Source organism: Colias croceus, chromosome Z (genome assembly GCF_905220415.1).
Source record: "Colias croceus chromosome Z, ilColCroc2.1".
In the NCBI taxonomy this organism is placed as follows: Eukaryota; Metazoa; Arthropoda; class Insecta; order Lepidoptera; family Pieridae; genus Colias; species Colias croceus.
In genome coordinates this window covers 7,931,461-7,950,904 of record NC_059568.1, presented here as the reverse complement: position 1 = coordinate 7,950,904, position 19,444 = coordinate 7,931,461, and the positions used below count along the sequence as shown (strand labels likewise).

At 32.4% G+C, this 19,444-nt stretch overlaps 1 protein-coding gene across 1 annotated transcript in view; it reads left to right on the top strand.

Annotated features, from left to right (window-relative positions):
- Positions 1–19,444, top strand: part of LOC123705048 (transient receptor potential cation channel subfamily A member 1) — a 69,284-nt gene that overhangs the window by 39,227 nt on the left and 10,613 nt on the right. Inside the window, exons 3-6 of the mRNA XM_045653612.1 lie at positions 1,872–2,024; positions 17,177–17,333; positions 18,702–18,792; positions 18,929–18,998. Coding sequence (XP_045509568.1) covers positions 1,872–2,024; positions 17,177–17,333; positions 18,702–18,792; positions 18,929–18,998 — 471 coding nt within the window. The remainder of the gene's footprint in view (positions 1–1,871; positions 2,025–17,176; positions 17,334–18,701; positions 18,793–18,928; positions 18,999–19,444) is intronic.

Sequence of the window (19,444 nt, the reverse complement as noted above, 5' to 3'; positions counted from 1 at the left end):
ACGTGATCCCTGATACCCCGGGTGAAGCTGGGTAGAAAACTAAACAATATTTTACCCAAGCCCAAAAAAGGTTTATTATAAACAGAATCTAAAGTAATTCTCGCAGTAGCTCGTTTATTATGCCTCAATTTATAGTCTAGAGATAGTACTCCCATAAACAATAGAAGCAATCGCTTTTATAACACCATTCGCTTTTTCTCCGACGCGACCTCCACATCGTTCCGTCACTCAGTTTTTCTTTCACGTCATGCATATAAAAAAAAAAATAAAAAAAAAAAACATTGGAAGATAACACTCTTCAAACTGTTTCAGACCTATACGGTTTACAACATAGATTCAAAGGCAAATAGTATTGTACAATATTATCATGCATATCAATTATCATATCATTTCAGCTACTTTTGACGATAAAAAATAAAAGGACAATGTAAAACATTATCAAAGTAAATAATTAAACACACACAATAATGTCATACACAACATTTTTTTCTTGACATTCTGGATTGGATATTTGCCACGAGAGACATAAACATTTATTACAGCAATTTACCAATTCCTTACTTCTAAGTAAACTAGTCCATTATAATTTACGATCGGCACTTGATTCTTGAGCCATCAGTTCTATAAGGTATGGACCAAGAAGCTTATATCTTCTTGGTATGGACTAAGATTGAGTAGACATACGTCATAGTCTATTGAAATGACATAAACTTAACATATTGGAGTTAAGCTATGTATATAAGTCTATGGACCACCCCCACAAGATAAAAATAAAGTTGTGTCCTCTAAAAATGCAATATTTGGTCCTAAAACCTTTCAATGGACTAACAATCCACCATGAAAATGGACAAAGCGAAATAATAAAAAGTCTACGACTGTGTGACCCTGTAAATGTTGTACCAACTAGGATTGTTTTGATTGTTTTCTGCTCAATTTATCTCTATCCACCCTAGGGAAATGAACAAAGAAAAACACATCATTTTATGATGACAAATTTCATAATACAATCCACCATGAAAATGGACAAAGCGAAATAATAAAAAGTGTACCACTGTGCGACCCTGTAAATGTTGTACCAACTAGGATTGTTTTGATTGTTTTCTGCTCAATTTATCTCTATCCACCCTAGGGAAATGAACAAAGAAAAACACATCATTTTATGATTTTTTTTTCATAATATAAACTCAGCAATTTATCACATTAATTAATTATTCATTATAAATATTATATTCATTCATGAAATTCTGTTTATGAATAACTGATGGTTAAATAGAATTATATATTGCGAATACGATTTCGGAGGAGACTCTTAGATAGCCTCGGAGAGTCTTTTAGTAGAGTACCTACATAACTCTACTAAAAGATAAATCTCATTTCACATAGGTAATATAAAAATATATTTTGATGACCATACATATCAGTATTTAATTGAAATGTATAAAAAAACATATTTAAATAAATCTATCCGTTTTAACAGCGCTGGCAACCATTACAGTACTACAGTTGTATAATAATAACATTGAATCAGTTTCATTGTTTCCAATAATAACATGCCTGACCGCATCCATGTTATATTATGTCAAATTGTCATCAGTGTTGCGTTCAATTTTACGCAAATAAATTGATGTTTAATTATTTTAATGAATCACAGAAATAAATTTGCTTTACCGACGTGCACGTGTAATGTCCTCGTGCGGAAATACTGCTATTTTGAAAACTGTTTCCCTTATTTTAAATGAAGATAGTTTTATCATAATAATTTACAAGTATTCTGCGTACACACGTTAATTATTTCCTTTACGTTATACGTATATTCTTTCAAAGAACTGTAAAGAGCAGCGTGATATTTATACTCATTAACTTTTATATAGAATTGGCTGTGGAACCTGACAGGGCGTCGCCGGCAACGCCGAGAGAAGATGGGTGACCCCGGTGGAGAGATGCAGGTGATGCTGACCACACCAGACAGAGTTAATTCCGGAGACGTGTGTCTATTGACCGAGAGCCCTTATAGAATATTGAGGGTAAGTAATGTCTTAGTGACCGCCTCCTTGGTACAGTGGTTGACGCATGTGCGTAAACCGAGGGGTCCTGGGTTCGATTCCCGGTGGAGACGAAGAAAAAACAATGTCTCTGTCTTCTCTTGTCCCTAAATAAAATCGATCAGTGAAAGAGATGTATGAATAATGCATCTGCCCCTTATCCCACTTGGGGACACGGGACTTCACTTTACCTTAATGTCTTATTAAAATTACAAGATTATATTCTTACCTTACAATCGAAAGTAATAATGTATCTCCTATCTAGGATTGCACCAATCCTCGATTATCATATTATATTTTTCGACCGATATCTTATCTACATGCCAATACAAAAATAATCCTTCTGTCAGAAATAGGATTGCTTGATCAATCTATGCTTGCGAATTTTGGATTGGGATTAATTATATTATTAACATCGGACATCAATTTTCATATCTATTTATGTAACGAGTATGCCGTAAGATGGATTTCTTTTATGCAGTGTATAGATAAACTAGGTATACTTACCTACACTTAAAAAATATAACATTATAACGACAATTGTAAATGGTTAATCAAACAATAATTGAATGAAACAACATTTTTAGTACGCTTGTTACCAGGCCAAGAAAGTTTTAATGAAATAAAATTTGCATATTAATGGAAAATCTATTCATTATAGGATCGATATTTCTCGAAAGCAATACCATCTAACGTAAACGACTTGCGTAGCTGAAGAAAACTGTGTCAATTACACAATTTAATCTTTAGACCATTATTTTATAGAGTTTAAAGATTCTGATTTTTATAATGAACTGCATGATATGATGAAAATTTGAATTTTTAAGGAGAAATGAAGATAATTTCAAAAACAAAGAGAGGTATTTTGAACTGTATAAGATGAGCAGTCATAATTCCCAAATACTTAGATATTAAATACCAAGTTGGGATTTATAGAATTTGATAGTTCGTAACACACCACTAGACCGTAAAAGTTATAGAATTCAAAAATAATATCGGCAATATTTTCTTTAGGTATGTTGCATTTTACCTACGGAAGGTTAAATGTCCGTTGTAATTGTTATTTTCCATAAAAATTCGTTGCGGTAAACACTGAAGTATGAACGATGTTTATTTTAAATTTATTATAAAAAATAAATTTAATATTCGTTACAAGTCGTATTTGCGTATGTATATGCGACTTAATCTTTTTAATAAACATTATAACTTACTATAAATTTTACGTTATCTCAAACAAGACCATCACCTTTGCTCAAGTCCTTAAATATATGTCTGTTTAATATAATTATGTACAACAAACCTTTCCGACAAAGACATCCGATCTCGATTAACTTCATTTTTACAATTTAACTAGTTTTACATTAGTGCTCAAACAATGCGCTTAATTAAAGCTAGAAACTAGAAAAGGGAAAATGATACTTCACTCTGTGTACCTGTTTAGCCTTTTAAGATCCATTAGTAATCTTATTGTTGTTTATTTAGTCTGATTACTAGAACGAAACGTATTATGCAGCTTTGATGAGAAAACGTTGATAAACATTCATCGATTTATAGGTAACATAAAGCTTTAGCATTTAGATAAAGGTTTATTTGCACAAGTAATGGACTAATCGGGTTTTACGATTAGAACTAGCGGACACTTGACATGCGTGGAATCATTTAATATCTATGTAAGTGACGGAACGGCATGAAACAAAACGTCAAATATGTTTTGATGTGATCCATCGAAGAATTATGTTAAAATTTCGTCGAGCGCAAACACTACCCTGCCTATTTTTGGGAGCAGCGACTTTGAGTGAGGTTAGTTCTTATATTCTAGAATGCGAATGAAAAATAACACAATAATATTACGATTATGTAATTATGTTTATTTCAAAACAAGTATCAAAATTAAGGTTTCTTTTCTTACGCAAATACCGCTATGAACTTTATTTTTTTCTTTAATTAGTAAGTAATTATCATACTTAACGCTCGCAAACCGTCTTCTCAACACGTAAATCATAAAATTTTACACGTGCTAATGGAATTCTCGACTTTTCTGGACAGTCCAACTTTTATCCGTTTATCTCAACTAGGACACGTATCGTGATCGAAAAACAAGTTCTCTTCAACTAAAACTGTAAGTTCATGTCTCAACAAATACTTTTCGCATAAAAGTTATTCTTGACTTGTAATTCGGTTGCATAGAAAGTTAAATGGACTCAGTTCAAACTACGCGGGTTGTTAATTGCTTTGTCAACCTTGTGCTCTTGTTTTCTTCTCAGAAATCATATTGGACTTTTATTTTTGCTGTTAATTACTCAAAATTTGAATGGTTTTACATTATTTGTTAATATTCTTTACCATAAAAAACAAAACGCGATCATAAAAATTATACAAAACATTTAAGAATTTAATTTCTTGGTAACAAATTGGTACTTAATTATTGAAAGAATAAAACTCTCCATGTTTTGAAAAAAAATAATTGTAAGTTGGTTCTTAAAGCTCTAAAAAATAACTCTAAATCTGCCACTTTGAATAAAGTCGGATTGAATATCAATCAAATCCTTTTTAGCTAAAATATAACAAAGATTTAACGCTCTTAAATATCCCTAAAAATAAACAAAACTTGCTGCTTGTGATAAAATAGAAGCTTCTTTCCTTTAAGTACAGTTTTGCTACTTTTATTAAGAAATTCCATACGAAGTACGAAACCCATGTCCCAAGTCCCTTCACCAATAAATGTTCCATATTATTTACTTAATCATTATCTATTCGTTATCGAAGAGATAGGAAAAATAAAGAATTACGACGATAAAATATTGAGCGATATAACAGGAATGTTAGCTCATTAGGAAGTGAGAAAATAGGCAAAAGAATCCATTGAAGTGCAAAGCTTTGTTCAAATCTTCGAGTTTTATTGATAAAAGAATCGCGTGAGATCAAATCTATTCTAATATTATAAAGCAGAAGAGTTTGCTTGATTTTTTGTTTACTACTGGTCCGATTTGAAAAATTCTTTCGGTGTTAGATAGCTCATTTATCGAGGAAGGCATATATCACCAACATGAGCGGAGCACTGCGAGTAAAACCGCGGAGCACAGCTAGTAAATAATAATATTTGTATTATAAATACTAGTACATAACGATTATGTGAAATAGTACTAGTTTTTTGTTGATACAAATCAACTTCAAAATGTATGATCGTTACACCACGCCCTATTGAGATCGCAATGATAAAGTAGGTAATGATTACGGTTCTCTGGAAGAAATCGCTGCATAGCGATAAGACCGCCAATTGCTTTAATGTATTCTAAGGTTAAGTATTATTGTAATAATTCTAAGAGCAATAAAGTATTAATAAATAAATAATGATATTTGCTGTGTAAAACTGAAATATTATTACATTTATAATTATTGATATAAACTTTTCTAAAACCCAAATCATTTAATCGAAAAGCTAAATGTGTATATTGAAATATTATATAATTCGATCTACAAATTCTAGTATAATGTTTGCCGAAATAGCATGTCATTTGCTAAGTTGCTTTGTTAAAAAGAATTAATTAATTATCACATGCAGATCATTTGGACCGCTGCAGCTGGCGAGTGGCGAACGAGTACCGTACGCTTCTCGGCTCTCGCAACACTTTTTTCCACGTACCACAACCGTGTGGAACAGCGTACCTAATTCAGTATTCCCGCACATGTATGACATGGATTTATTTAAAAAGAGAACCTATACCCACCTTTGACAGTCGGTAACAGCCTCACAAAGTTAACTTTGTGCGTGCTCATGGGCGGTGGTGATCTGACCCACCTGCTCCGTTACCCGCTCTATGATTAAAAAAAAATACTTTACATGTAACCTTTAACTAGCTAAATTTATAAGAAACAATAATTGTAAAAGTAATAAAAAATACTTTGACTTAAACTCAGCTTTAATTCTTTGCTCTTAAGGTATCCTCATCAATGAAGTGAATTTTAGTTTTGCCTATGTTTGCAGAGATCAATATTTGTATACTTGCCTTAAAAGTTTTGCGACAAAGAAAAACAACGTCTTTGCAACTTAAGATATTTTCGTATTAATAAAATTAGTAGGGTCACTGACCTGTTACTATTTGTGTCTATAAACATGTATTCTGAACAAAATTATGCAGCTCTTTAAGAAAATCTTCTTTAATAATAATATAATAATAGTAAAATGAAAAAAATAAAGTTATTGTTTAACTGCTTTTAAGGTATATACATAATATATAACATATATGTAACATTAAGACTGGCTTTCAGCAAAGACGTATGTGGCGTAGCACTAGCACAAAGTTAAGTTAAAGCTACAAAACTATGTTCTAATTTAATTTCAAGTTACTACTTAAGAGGAGTTAAGCATCTTTAGCGATAGAGCTTTAAGTCTTCAAATTAAATTGCTATTGTATCACTATAACATAGTATAAAAGACAGACGCTTCCGGTTGTTTTCACCTATGTATAGCATTAGATCTTTATAACATACTAGCTTACCGCCCGCGGCTTCGCCCGCTTTCTCTAAAACGATTTGAGATGTAAACTATTCTATCTCTCAAGTTGGATCGAACTGCACATGGTGTGCGAATTTTATTATGATCGGTTAAGTGGTTTAGGAGTCCATCGAGGACAAACATTGTGACACGAGATTTATATATATTAAGATTATGTATAGCTAAAACATTTATTTTTAAATATTAATGAAATTAATTATGCAAGTAGCTGAAGCTTCAATTATTTATTTTTTTGTAAAATAAACATGTAGCAAATAACATGATATAACGTAGCATGTGCTACGTGGCGTCTACGGTCAGAAATAGTATAGTATTATAATATTATCTGTGGCATAATTAAAGCTTTTTCGTCTCCACAAAATTGTTAAATGTATTTAAATATGTCATCACCAAGGTCATCACTAATGATACTTGTTCATTTTGATTGTAAAATAATTAATGAAGTTACTTATAGACGTATATAAGTTACCGATTTCAGCTTCACCCGGGTAGACCTTTACTGACAGTTTTTCAAAAGATTTCACTAACATTATCCTGATACAAGTGTAGAATACACAAAAATCATGTTACTATAAAACGAGTTTCTTTTTTTACAGCCATATTTCAGATTTTAATTCTTTATTCTTTAAAATGTGGCTATGATGTCGGTTTAATTCTATCAAATGAATACTAGGAAATTATTAAAGCAAAGTGAATTAAAATAATACTTCAACTTTGTAAATTAAGGAATTACTCAGATCTAATTTTGATTTCTTGTAATTTAGTTTACCATTTGAGACTTACGAACAAAGTTAAAAAGGGTAAATTTATGTAACTACTAGCGGTTCACTCCGGCTTCGCCCGTGGTAAATATCTTCATCCCCTTTTTCGCAATAAAAGGTAGCCTATGTTCTTTCTCAGGGTCTAAAGATATAAGTTTGTGCCAAATTTCATCAAAATCGGTTGAGAGGTTTTAGCGGGAAAGTGTAACAGACAGACAGACAGAGTTACTTTCGCATTTATAATATTATAGTAGGGATATTTCATTGTTGTCAAAATTAATGGTTCCAAACATTATTCCTATTCCAACTATTATTAATCTAATTAATTCATTACGATTTGTAATGGAAAACCATGAAACGTATTTGCTGTATTAAGATGTATCTTATTTAAAAAAAATGTATGTTCCTACTTGTAAATGTTATTTAAATTTATTTATTTTATTAAATTTAATTATTTAACCGTTTTTAAATACGCATCGTAACTTTTTAATGCATAATACACGATTATATAAATCAAATTTAACCATAAAACATAAGCTGAAGTAAAAAATTGTGCATATCCAGTCAACTAATTGAAACGCGAGTCCGGGCTAGAGTTTCAGTCAGCCATAGCTGGAACGTGACGAAATACCGGGAGCCGGGATAGGGCGTGAAGCCGGGGAGAGACGCGCGGACTGCAGTCGGAGACATGCAGCCATCCCGAGCGGTCGTCCTCAGGAGCGAGCTCTCGGAGTAAACTTGTGCAACTAGTGTCCTCTCACTCTCATTGCGATACGAACTGTTTATATGTGACTTAGTGAAAAACTGTGATTGTTCAGTGAATTTAAAAATGATTCCGCACATACGAAGGCGAATCACTGCGACCGTGAGGGAAAATGAAAACGGCACCCCCGAAATGCCGCCTCACATAGCCGCCAAACTTCAGCCTACGCCAACTGTAGAAGATGTACTAATGGTAAGGAAAATAAAACTTTTTGCGTAATTTGCGGGTGCTTTTAAAAAACTGCTGCGAATTGTTTGAAGCGTCTAATGAAGTAATATCATGTTTAATCGCGTTGAAATCTTTTATTGTGTGATTAATTTAATTTATATTTTGCTTCTAAAATGGTAAAGTACAAAGCTCAATAATTCATAGATTTACTTGTTAATAAAGATTTTTTTTAATTTTCTTCAATATTTTTGCGCGAACATTAGAAATTATTTTCACTCCATCGTATACAATGATATTTCTTGTTACTATTATATAATATTATCATTGATCGTATGTATACCTTTTTCCCGGATTAGTATTATTTATATTTGCAACTAGCGGTCCGCCCCGGCTTCGCCCGTGGTACATATTTACGTTTTCTCTACATAAAAACCAACCTCGTACTTCAAGGAATATAATAAAAAAGAATTATCGAAATCGGTTCAGCCGTTCTCGAGTTATGCGCTTACCAACACATTTTGCGATTCATTTTTATATTATAGATTTACTTAACACTTGGTACTTAATTAAATTTGTGTTACCTCTGCATAGAAACTAAATCATGCTGGCGTGTATGCATGAACTTATATGTACAACAGCATGCAGATGCACATGCATGCAAGCATGGTCAGTAGCGTATAGCCATGCAAGGATGTAAACATGCTTCGTATACAAACATGATTAAACACGCAATAAAAATCATTCAACACAAGCATGCAAGTATCAACATTGAAGCAGATGAATATGCAAGCATATTTATATGTATATGCTAGCATGGAACATGCTCACGTGCAGCGCATGTTAGCATGCAATCATGCAAAAAGCATGCAACACAAGCATGCATGAATCAACATTGAATCATGTATGTAAGCATGCTTCGTATACAAACAATGAACATGTCACTTGCAAAAAAAATAAATATAATCACGCGAACATGCAAGGATACAAGGATAACAAGGACATGCGGGCTTGTAAATTACATGCATGTAGCATTGCATAATGATATATGCATGCATCGTATAGAAACATGTTAATGTATAACACTGCAAGGACCACAAGTAACGGCATTCGTGCATGTAAATATGTTGCATTGAATAATAAAACAAGTAACATGCATGCAAGCAATAAGTATACGTGCATGCACCCATAAACGCAAATGAAATGAAATCGTGCTACAGTTTATAGACAGCTGGCTTTAAAGCTTATAATGAAAAATATTATGCATAATTGCATAGGTATAAGGTACACACATGCCCGCAACCATGCGAGACCATAAAACGTACAAAGAATTTGAGGCATGCCATCAAACATGCACGTTTACAATCATGCAGACTTAAAGGCAAACATTTATTTAAGTTTAGATGTAAACAATGGAAGCATTGTTTTATTTGATGAAAACAATTTAAGGAGTACAAATTGCATGCTTATAATCCGTCCTTGCGAATGCATGCATGCAATATTGCAAGCGGATATGCATGCAAGCTTTTTTTTAATACTATTGGAGGGCAAACGAGCAGACGCAATGCCTGATGATAATAGCGAAGTGCGTCGCCCATAGACGTCCACAACGTTAGTTGTGAGTATTGCCTACCAAAGAGGTGAATGGGATGGGTTAAAAAAAAAGATTTGTATAAAACTAATATACTGTCATTAAATTGTCAACGGTGCTGATGCATGGAATGTAATGATGCATGCATGCAAGTAAATCAATAAACACACTTAGATAATTGTATAATCGAGTGGAGAAAACAAACATTGTAGCGTACAAAATGTAGAGACTGCATGACATAGGCAAAGGAAAACGCATTAAGGCGTATTAAATCGCAAGAAAATTTAAGAATATAATATACTTATAAACAATAATAATCAAATAAGCAAGCATACGCCATGTAAATAGAACAAGCATTCGAACTTCGTAGCTACACTGAAAAAAATGATAATTTATGCTGCACACGCGTCAGAACTGAAACTTCTTTGCAAGATTCAAAGATTCCAAAATCATCGCCTTACTCCATGACGTGACGTCACTTAAAATTTTACTCTCAATGCGCCTAATGAAGTTTAAATTCAAAAGTAATGATCGAGTCTCTAATCGAAAAAGAAAATTATATCTGTAAAATTTTTTTCATCTGTTCGGCATTCGAACGATTAGATTTGGATCATTTCTCGCTTCTTAAGAGTGACGCGTCATCAAATCCTGCTTAATGTTAAAAATTTACATTGTGTAAGTATTTCACATATTTAGAAGCAATCGGATACTAAAAAAAATTAAATCGAAAATTTTGATACAATTTGAGCGGTTCACTGTCAGCTCAAATAGGATCGTGGGGCGGAAAATCATGTGTGAAAATATTAGAGATGAAATACACCAAAATCATGGAATTAGTTGTCTTTAAAATATAAAAGAGTAAAGCCTTCCGACTATTGTAATTGGAAGCCTAGTTCGATTCCCTTATATTTTACCGTTTCAGATAAAATAAAGGCCTATAAAACCAATGGTTTCACGTTCAAGTCGACCTCTTTTGGGTTCAGTAAATTACTGTTAGGATAATTATTCAACTATGTTTCTTCGAATAAATCTTCAATCAATCTTTAAAAGAAAGTGTCCATTTAAATAATAATTACAAAGAGACGTAATGGAAAAAAACAGCCAAGTGCGAGTCGGGCTCGCGCACAAAAGGCTCCCTTTAATATATATATATTTTTAATTTTTTAGTATTTGTTGTTATAGCGGCAACAGAAATACATCATTTGTGAAAATTCCAGCTTTCTAGTTAACACGGTTTATGAGATACAGCCTGGAGACAGACAGACAGACAACGAAGTCTCAGTAATAGGATCCCGTTTTACCCTTTCGGTACAAAACCCTAAAAACGTTTATGTATTTTCTTTTAATTGTGAAATATTAAACACAGTAAGGCAGGATTCTCGTCTTCCTTTTTACCGGACGACTTATTTCAGTTTACCTTAGTAATTGAATTTCTAGTCTTTCCATTTCTGTACGAAAGGAAAATCCCCGTCATTTATCAAAAGATGCGAGAATATCTTGATTAGTATGATTTATTATGATCACGTTACTACAATTCTAATATAACGCTTTTTTTTACATACAATCGTAATTTCGAATTAAAAGCCGTTGTAGATATATACCTACCTTGATTGATACCTACACTAGGCCATATTTGACCTCGATTACGTATTATATTCTAGACTAGCGTTTCCCCGCGGTTATACTTGCATTAGTTTGAGGAATAAATAAAAATTGGTACATAAACCAATACACATCATGCATAAAGGAAGATGTCAAGAATTATTTCTTATGATTTTTGCATCAGTTTTCTTAGCTCCGCTCAAATTGGTTGGAACGTGATTTTATACAGCCTGTATAGTATATAGCCTTCTTCAATAAAAGGACTTTCTAACTAACAATAATATGTCAATGAAAACAGTAGCTAAGATTTCCGCGTTCAACCAAACAAACTCTTTAAGAATTTCTTTTTGTGCTTTTTCTTTTATTTTCTATATTATTAAAAGGAAGAAATATAACTCGACCGTATTCCTCCTGATAGAACGCAAACTGCCGAGCGTCATATTTTACGTTACTTTTAAGACTAAAGTCTCATGTTTCCATTTATTACAAATAATGATTTTATTTGTGTTGTTGTTATTATATCTCAGTTAACTCAAACGTACAAGGAATATTTTAAAACTTTTGCATCTAAATCCTACAAAATTCTTTAAAACATTAATGTTTCTTTCTTGTAGGTTTTTAGTTTTTTCTATTTAATGTTTTGTAGAATAATTTTACTTTATTTTTTATAATAAAACTGTATTAAACTATGTGCCGTAAGTGCATTATCAAAAACAAAACCAAGATGAATAGAATTTTCAAATAACTCCAGAAATATTACATTTTTTGTCAAATTCAATATAAATTTAATGTAATCCAATTCCAACGGAACCACGGCTCGTTCACTTAATGGATCTCCGAAAATCAAGTTAGGCGTCGTAGAACCTTTCATTGCCTTGCGGTTTCCAAATATTGCAGGTTAAACTGTGTTATAATAATTGTTCATATAAAAATATACAATATTATAATATCCATAAAAAAATAGATAGGTACACAAAAAAATTAAAAATGGCTGTTCTGATCATTCTTTTTTATTTCAAGTGTATTTTATTACAACTTATAGAAATAAGTTCGTTGCATTAGATATAAAAATAGGACTAGAAAATAAATAATATAAGCAGGATATGCCCCACTTGCAACCGGCCTTCATCACGTTTCAATAAGACTTCCACATTATTCAGTGTGACTTCAGTACATGATATATTTAATTCCGCCCTTGACGTGACAGCGGTAGAACCAATAAATTCTTTAACATTTTCATGCTAACAGTTTATTGGAACGTGCTTGCCATTCCTTTTTTCTTTTTCTTTTTTATATAAATTTTATCTCAAAAATATAAGACAAAGAAGAAAGAAGAAGTAGTCAGAAGCATTTTAGACATTTTTGGATGTAAAGCAAATTTTTTCCGTTGTAAATACTGCGCGTTTTCTATGACTAACCATAACCAATAACCTCGTTCTTGGTCATAATTCTCATGCCATAAATTTGATTCAATTGAGCGGATACATTTTTGACGGAAGGTATATGGCCTTTATTTGTTATATTTTGTTAGTGTCCCTTCTTTAGATATTTTAGATGTATCTAAAGCAATAAGAAGTTTAAATAAAATATATACAAAGCGTTCTCGATATTTAAGGACAAAAGATAAACATTACCAATATTCAGTAGTTTACTCAAATAGCAATTCCTGAAAATAATTAAAAATCACAACTTTTAAAACTAAGAAAGTAGGTACAAAAGATATATGCGGAGAATGTGAAATATCGTCAAAGGAAAAATAGAGGACAGAATAACAATGAAGGGAGAACAAAATATGTCTAGATAGTTTCGACCATGCGTCGACCTTTTCTGCCCTTAGGTATGTATTATAGTGGGTCATGAATAATAATTAAACAACTAGTATGTTGTAAATCAAACATTTTGAGGAACTTGTTTAATCCCAGTTTCCCTTTATTAACTAAACAGGATATATAAGTACTTTTTATAGGATAAATTCGAGAAAACCATCAAAGCTATACGAGAATTCGTTCTCCGTATTTGATCATTTGAAATTTTCTGTGAAATTTCTTTTTCCGATATTCAGAACTAAAAAGATTCAATTCTTCGTGTGCAATAAAATTTACTCTGTTACAAAAATATAGAAACATTTCATGTACTCCAATCCAAACGTTTATTCTTTAAACAATCGACAATTCGCTTCTAGAACTTAGTAAGTTACAATGTCCATTTTCCACTGGATAGCTTTTATGTGCAAATAAAACTCAGGATAATTTTTAATACTTTTGTAACCAACAAAACTCGGTGAAATAAATAAATGTTAAAATTTACTAACTCAAGCCCATTTATAGTGATCACAAATATACATAATGCAATAATAAGATTAAATTTAAGAATGGAAACTTCGAGGATCTCTGACCTTTATAGAAATGACACGAATGCCAATAAAATATTATCACTTTGTGGTCAAGGCTTCAGGATGACAGTATTGGACCTTCGGATACGTTTATTAACTTTAATATGGTACATCTTGATGTAACGGAAGTCACGTATGGCTTACTTGGACCAAGGTTTGGACGTTTATCGTTATTTCCTATAATAACTATGTAGTTACTGACCACATTAGAGGAGAGTTTGCCCAGATAGCAACAATAAGGGATGTTTTGCTTGTGAAACTAGAATATTCGAAAACTTATCGAGTCTTTTGAGATATATAACTTCTTACTTGCGTAATAATAGAGATAGTGAGCGGTACTAAGTATAAATTTATAAAGAATAGAAAAATTCGATCACGAGGCGGGACTCGAACCCGCATCCTTCGCGCCATTCCGGGGCGGATGCCTAACCAACTCAGCCACTCGTGACCCGCCTGAGCAATCCAATTTAATCTATTCTTTCAGTTTTAAATGTGTCTTAAGGGACACACCGCGCGCCATCTATTGCGATGTTTTAACAACCATCTCAACCAATATGAAGCACTTTTCAGTGAATACAATATTGTAACGATGGAACACGACCTTTTGTTGAATTTATATTTTTTTGTTTTTATGGCATTCAAATGCTTAATAAATATAAATTTATAAAGAATAGAAAAAAATCGATCACGAGGCGGGACTCGAACCCGCATCCTTCGCGCCATTCCGGGGCGGATGCCTAACCAACTCAGCCACTCGTGACCCGCCTGAGCAATCCAATTTAATCTATTCTTTCAGTTTTAAATGTGTCTTAAGGGACACACCGCGCGCCATCTATTGCGATGTTTTAACAACCATCTCAACCAATATGAAGCACTTTTCAGTGAATACAATATTGTAACGATGGAACACGACCTTTTGTTGAATTTATATTTTTTTGTTTTTATGGCATTCAAATGCTTAATAAATATAAATTTATAAAGAATAGAAAAAATTAGGTACTAAGTATACCTCCGAGTAGTAATGTACATCACCTATTTCGTAAAATGAATAAGAGTTACTTATAATAGCATACACATAACAATTACGGCATTTTAGTCGTTAATCAGATTAGCGCCCCTTCTCTATAAAAGAAAGGTGTGATTGAGTAAAACTTTAACGAGATCAGTTCTCTTGTATCAGACAAATCCTTGACCAGTTTAGACTCAATTGTTTATTAATCTACCCCTAACGAGTTGCCACGTGCTAGTAAATAAATCAAGGAATAAAGTATTTACTTCAAGGAACAGTATAAAGGAGTAGGATGTTCGTTAGGTACCCAGAGATAAGAAACTCGGATATATTTAAATTTCCTCTACTTGACTCTGATTTTCTTTGCTGCATTTCTGTTTAACCGCTGGGGATTGTCGCCAAAGCCTGTAAAATACATTTCTTGTTACCTACTGATTTCAAACTAAATTTAAAAAATAAGAAATAAACCTCAATTAAAACTTCTCAAGGAAAGAATTCAACTTTGCACTAAGCGCTGCACTATTTCTATGGAAAATAATTGTTGTTCCTTGAAACCAGTTGCAAGTTTCTAGACAATTATGCCTTCTGACCTGACCACAATACAGATATTTCAATTGAAAGCATATCAAGCTACAATATCGCTGAATTAAAATGAATAATTATGAGATTTTAAATTTAATCATAAAACATACCACTACAATTTAAATATTTTATTTATACCATGTAGATTTGATCTGCCTTATACATATATTATATATTATTACCTTATATATTATATTATTATCTACTGTTAATAAAATAACAATAAATATAAAAACTCTGGAAATTACCCCACAAACTTTTACAAATGTTTATTTATTCAACGACGTTCACTACAAAATATCGTTACCTTTTGACCTACCTAATTACGGTGTCTCAATTGATAAACTCGTGTAAGTATTTCTTTACTTATTAATAAAGCGTATTTGAATCTGCAAAATATAATTTGGCTGTTACTTGTTACGTATATAGTTACGCAGTGTATCCTTCAAGAAGGCAATTTTTAGAGTTCACGTCGTTTCGTATTCACATAAAATATAATATAAAAATGTCCACGCACATTTCAGGTGACACTTGATGAAGGAATAAAATATTCATGGAAATTTCAGATCTCATTATATTTGACACAATCCTTTTTTTTACATTTCGGTACCTGGGTAATAAAAGAATGATTATGTTCGTGTGTACAAAACTTTTTTTTATTAATAAAAGTTGTGTTTGATTTCAACAGCTGTTAAGAGATTCGCCTACAAAAATAAGTGAATTTGATTTATACAACAACTTATGGATGTCTTAGTTACGTATTTACAAAATTGATTCTGCTGTTAGCGTCCAGTCATTTGGCACCATGCAATGTGCAATCGACACACATCATGCGATAATGAAATTGGTTTATCAACTATCGTAGAATTGCTGGAAAAGAATGCTACCCACTTGGGAATAAGCCATGCGATTAGTCAGTATTGTGGATAGAATATTTTAAAGACGATACGGTCAGCAATTCTTGTCATTTTACATTGTAAAGCTATGAAAATATTTTGTATGATTTTTTCAGTTTGGATCATTATCTGCTTTTATAAACAGCTATAACTTGAATAAACCTATGTCTCTTGAATAAATTATTTACAAATCTGATGTTTCTCGACAGAGTACCAAAAAACATGCAAAAACAAACCAAATGTTAATATAACCTAAGTAAACCTAGCGCTCGTAAATTGTCCTCGACCACATTTATCCTGTCCTGAACTACAAAAAAATCTATTTTATCGCTTGTGTTGTTCTATGATATCAAATTTTGGAAATATATTAAGATATATGAGCTTATAAAACCATCCAAAACATGCATCAGCGGTTCGTTGAGTTTATTCGATACGAATGGGTTAAGCCCTTAATCTACGTACGGAATTTATAGCAATATAATTTCAGATGGCTTTACCCTCTCTGGTACTCTCTAATGTAGGCAGCGTGTTGTTACTTCCTATTAGGTACTACTGCTGTACTACTTTATTCTCATTACATACATAATATGCCTTACTGAACCTTTGAATGGATCTGTAAGACAAGAACAAGAAACATTTTTAGAAACATGACCATTCATTCTCATACAATATTCGCATAATCAGATTATATACTAGTATATAGTGAGCAGTCATCGGTTTGCCAGATTTGGGTGGCCATTCCGTGATCGGGGGTCACCACAAAATTTTTTAAAAATAACTTTCAAAATACATATGTGTATGAAGGCTAACATGCATCTATTTTATGTGCCAAAACTAAACAGGGTTTTTTATTATAGGCTGCAGAAAGCGGTAATGTCGAGGATTTTATGCGCCTTTACATTGGCGATCCAAACCGCCTGACAGTGCAAGACGTGCGCGGGCGCAGCGCCGCTCATCAAGCCGCAGCGCGAAATAACACCAATATTCTGCAATTCATCAAGACCTATTCTGGCGGTGAGTACTGAGGATTTTTATAATCTATAAGTGTATGTTAATTCTCGCGTCACAGTGTCAATAAAATCCTCGGACACCGTGCGTTTGAACGATTGCTATGATATTATGTTCCGCAGGCCGAGACAAATGTCAGAGAATAGAATAACGCTAAGAAATAGAAACTGCTATCGCTAATTATTGAAATTTCGACTGGATGAACATTTTGTTCGTGGTCGTCGTCATCGTTGGTAGGGTGACCTAATCCTTAGCAAAACTTCATACGCATATGTCAATTAGTATGGATAGCGGATTCTATTCCTTTGCGATTGTCTAGCCGCGGTATATTTAAATAGGCTGATCTCCATAGAGCGAGCAGTTTCGCGTAACAATTGCAATTATTACAAAATTAATAAAATATTTTTATAAGATCACAAATTTCCAAAATAGAATCTAATCCAGTAGAAATAATACAAAAACAAAAATAAAATGTTTTCTCATAAATAAAAAGTTGTTGGTATAATATTATAATATAACAGATCATTGTTTTGCGAGAAAGAAGATATTAACAATGACAATGTAGAGATTGTATTTTATTCCATAAATTTCAAGTTTTACGATCAAGGCTGTATTGATAACGAGGGCGCTATTTATAATTATCTACCTCCTAGATACGCGCTTATTACCAAAAATCTTCATCAAAATTTTTCTTCTTTAATAATAGGTTTTGACTCACGTAATTAGATTCATATTTCTTATTTATAACCTTCGAACTCTCTTAATATTCTAGACTTGTGCTTCGATTAAGCTTTAAATTTATTATCGGGGTATCGTAGCTACTTTTTCCATTAATTTTACATGACAAAACTGAAAGACCTTAAAACCAGACGCAGGTCTAGATCGATATTCGATAGTAAACTTACAATGAGTATTACCTTTTGTTATTTTCGTTGCGATTTTCGATAACTTCCCTTAATCCATACTAATATTATAAATGCGAAAGTAACTCTGTCTGTCTGTTTGTTACTCAATCACGCCTTAACTACTGAACCAATTTGCATGAAATTTGGTATAGAAATATTTTGAAACCCGAGAAAAGACTTAGGTTTTATCCCGGAAATCATACGGGAACTGGTTTTTCTTTGAAAACGCGGGTGAAGCCGCGGGCGGAATGCTAGTAATTTATAATTATACAGATCATCTTTTATGTGTTTTAATTAGTAATAGTGACCATTAAGTACCTATGATACGATGTTTTGATGGAGTAACGAACTTTGCGAACGAGAATATTGCATATTACTAAAAAAACAGGAAAACAGTGAGACACTAAACTCTAAAATGGTACATACTACACAATATGTATTGCATATTTATTTGGCTTAATTATTTTAGATTTGAACGTCCAAGACAAAGCTGGAAACACTCCACTCCACGTGGCAATAGAAAACGACGCGCTTGATGCAATTCACTTCCTTTTGGACGCGTAAGTTATAATATGACAGAACAATTTGAATCTATTTTGAAATGTACAATGAATATAAATAATTGCCTGGTTTATAATTAAATACATCAATTAAAGCGACATTTACCTCATCAATTAATTAATGTAAATTTTACAGGGGCGTCTTAACAGATGTGCTGAATGGAAGACAGCAAGCACCAATACATTATGCTACTGAATTAAACAAGGTTCGTGAATTGTATAATTATAGACTATAGTAGGTTGACCCATTATAAAAACATCATAAAATATAGCCTATGTTTATCCGGGATAATGTACGATTCTATTGGTAAAAGAATTTTTGGAATCGGTCCAGTAGTTTTAGCGCCTATACAACTCAAACAATAAAAATCTTTCCTCTTTATAATATTAGTGTAGATAATTATGCTATAGGTACAGTTCCAACGGAATTTAACGAGTATAGAAAATTATATTGCGTAAATACGACAATACAATGGTCATATGGAAATTTTAGGCAGCCTTTGTTTGAAATTGTTGTGATAAAATATTGTGCGTATCTATTTTGGATAATTGTCTGCTTTTCATAACTTTATGTTGTAAGTTACTAAATATGATAAAAATATTGGTACAATTTTCAATTCAACACTTCTTATAATTACCATCAAATACTTTA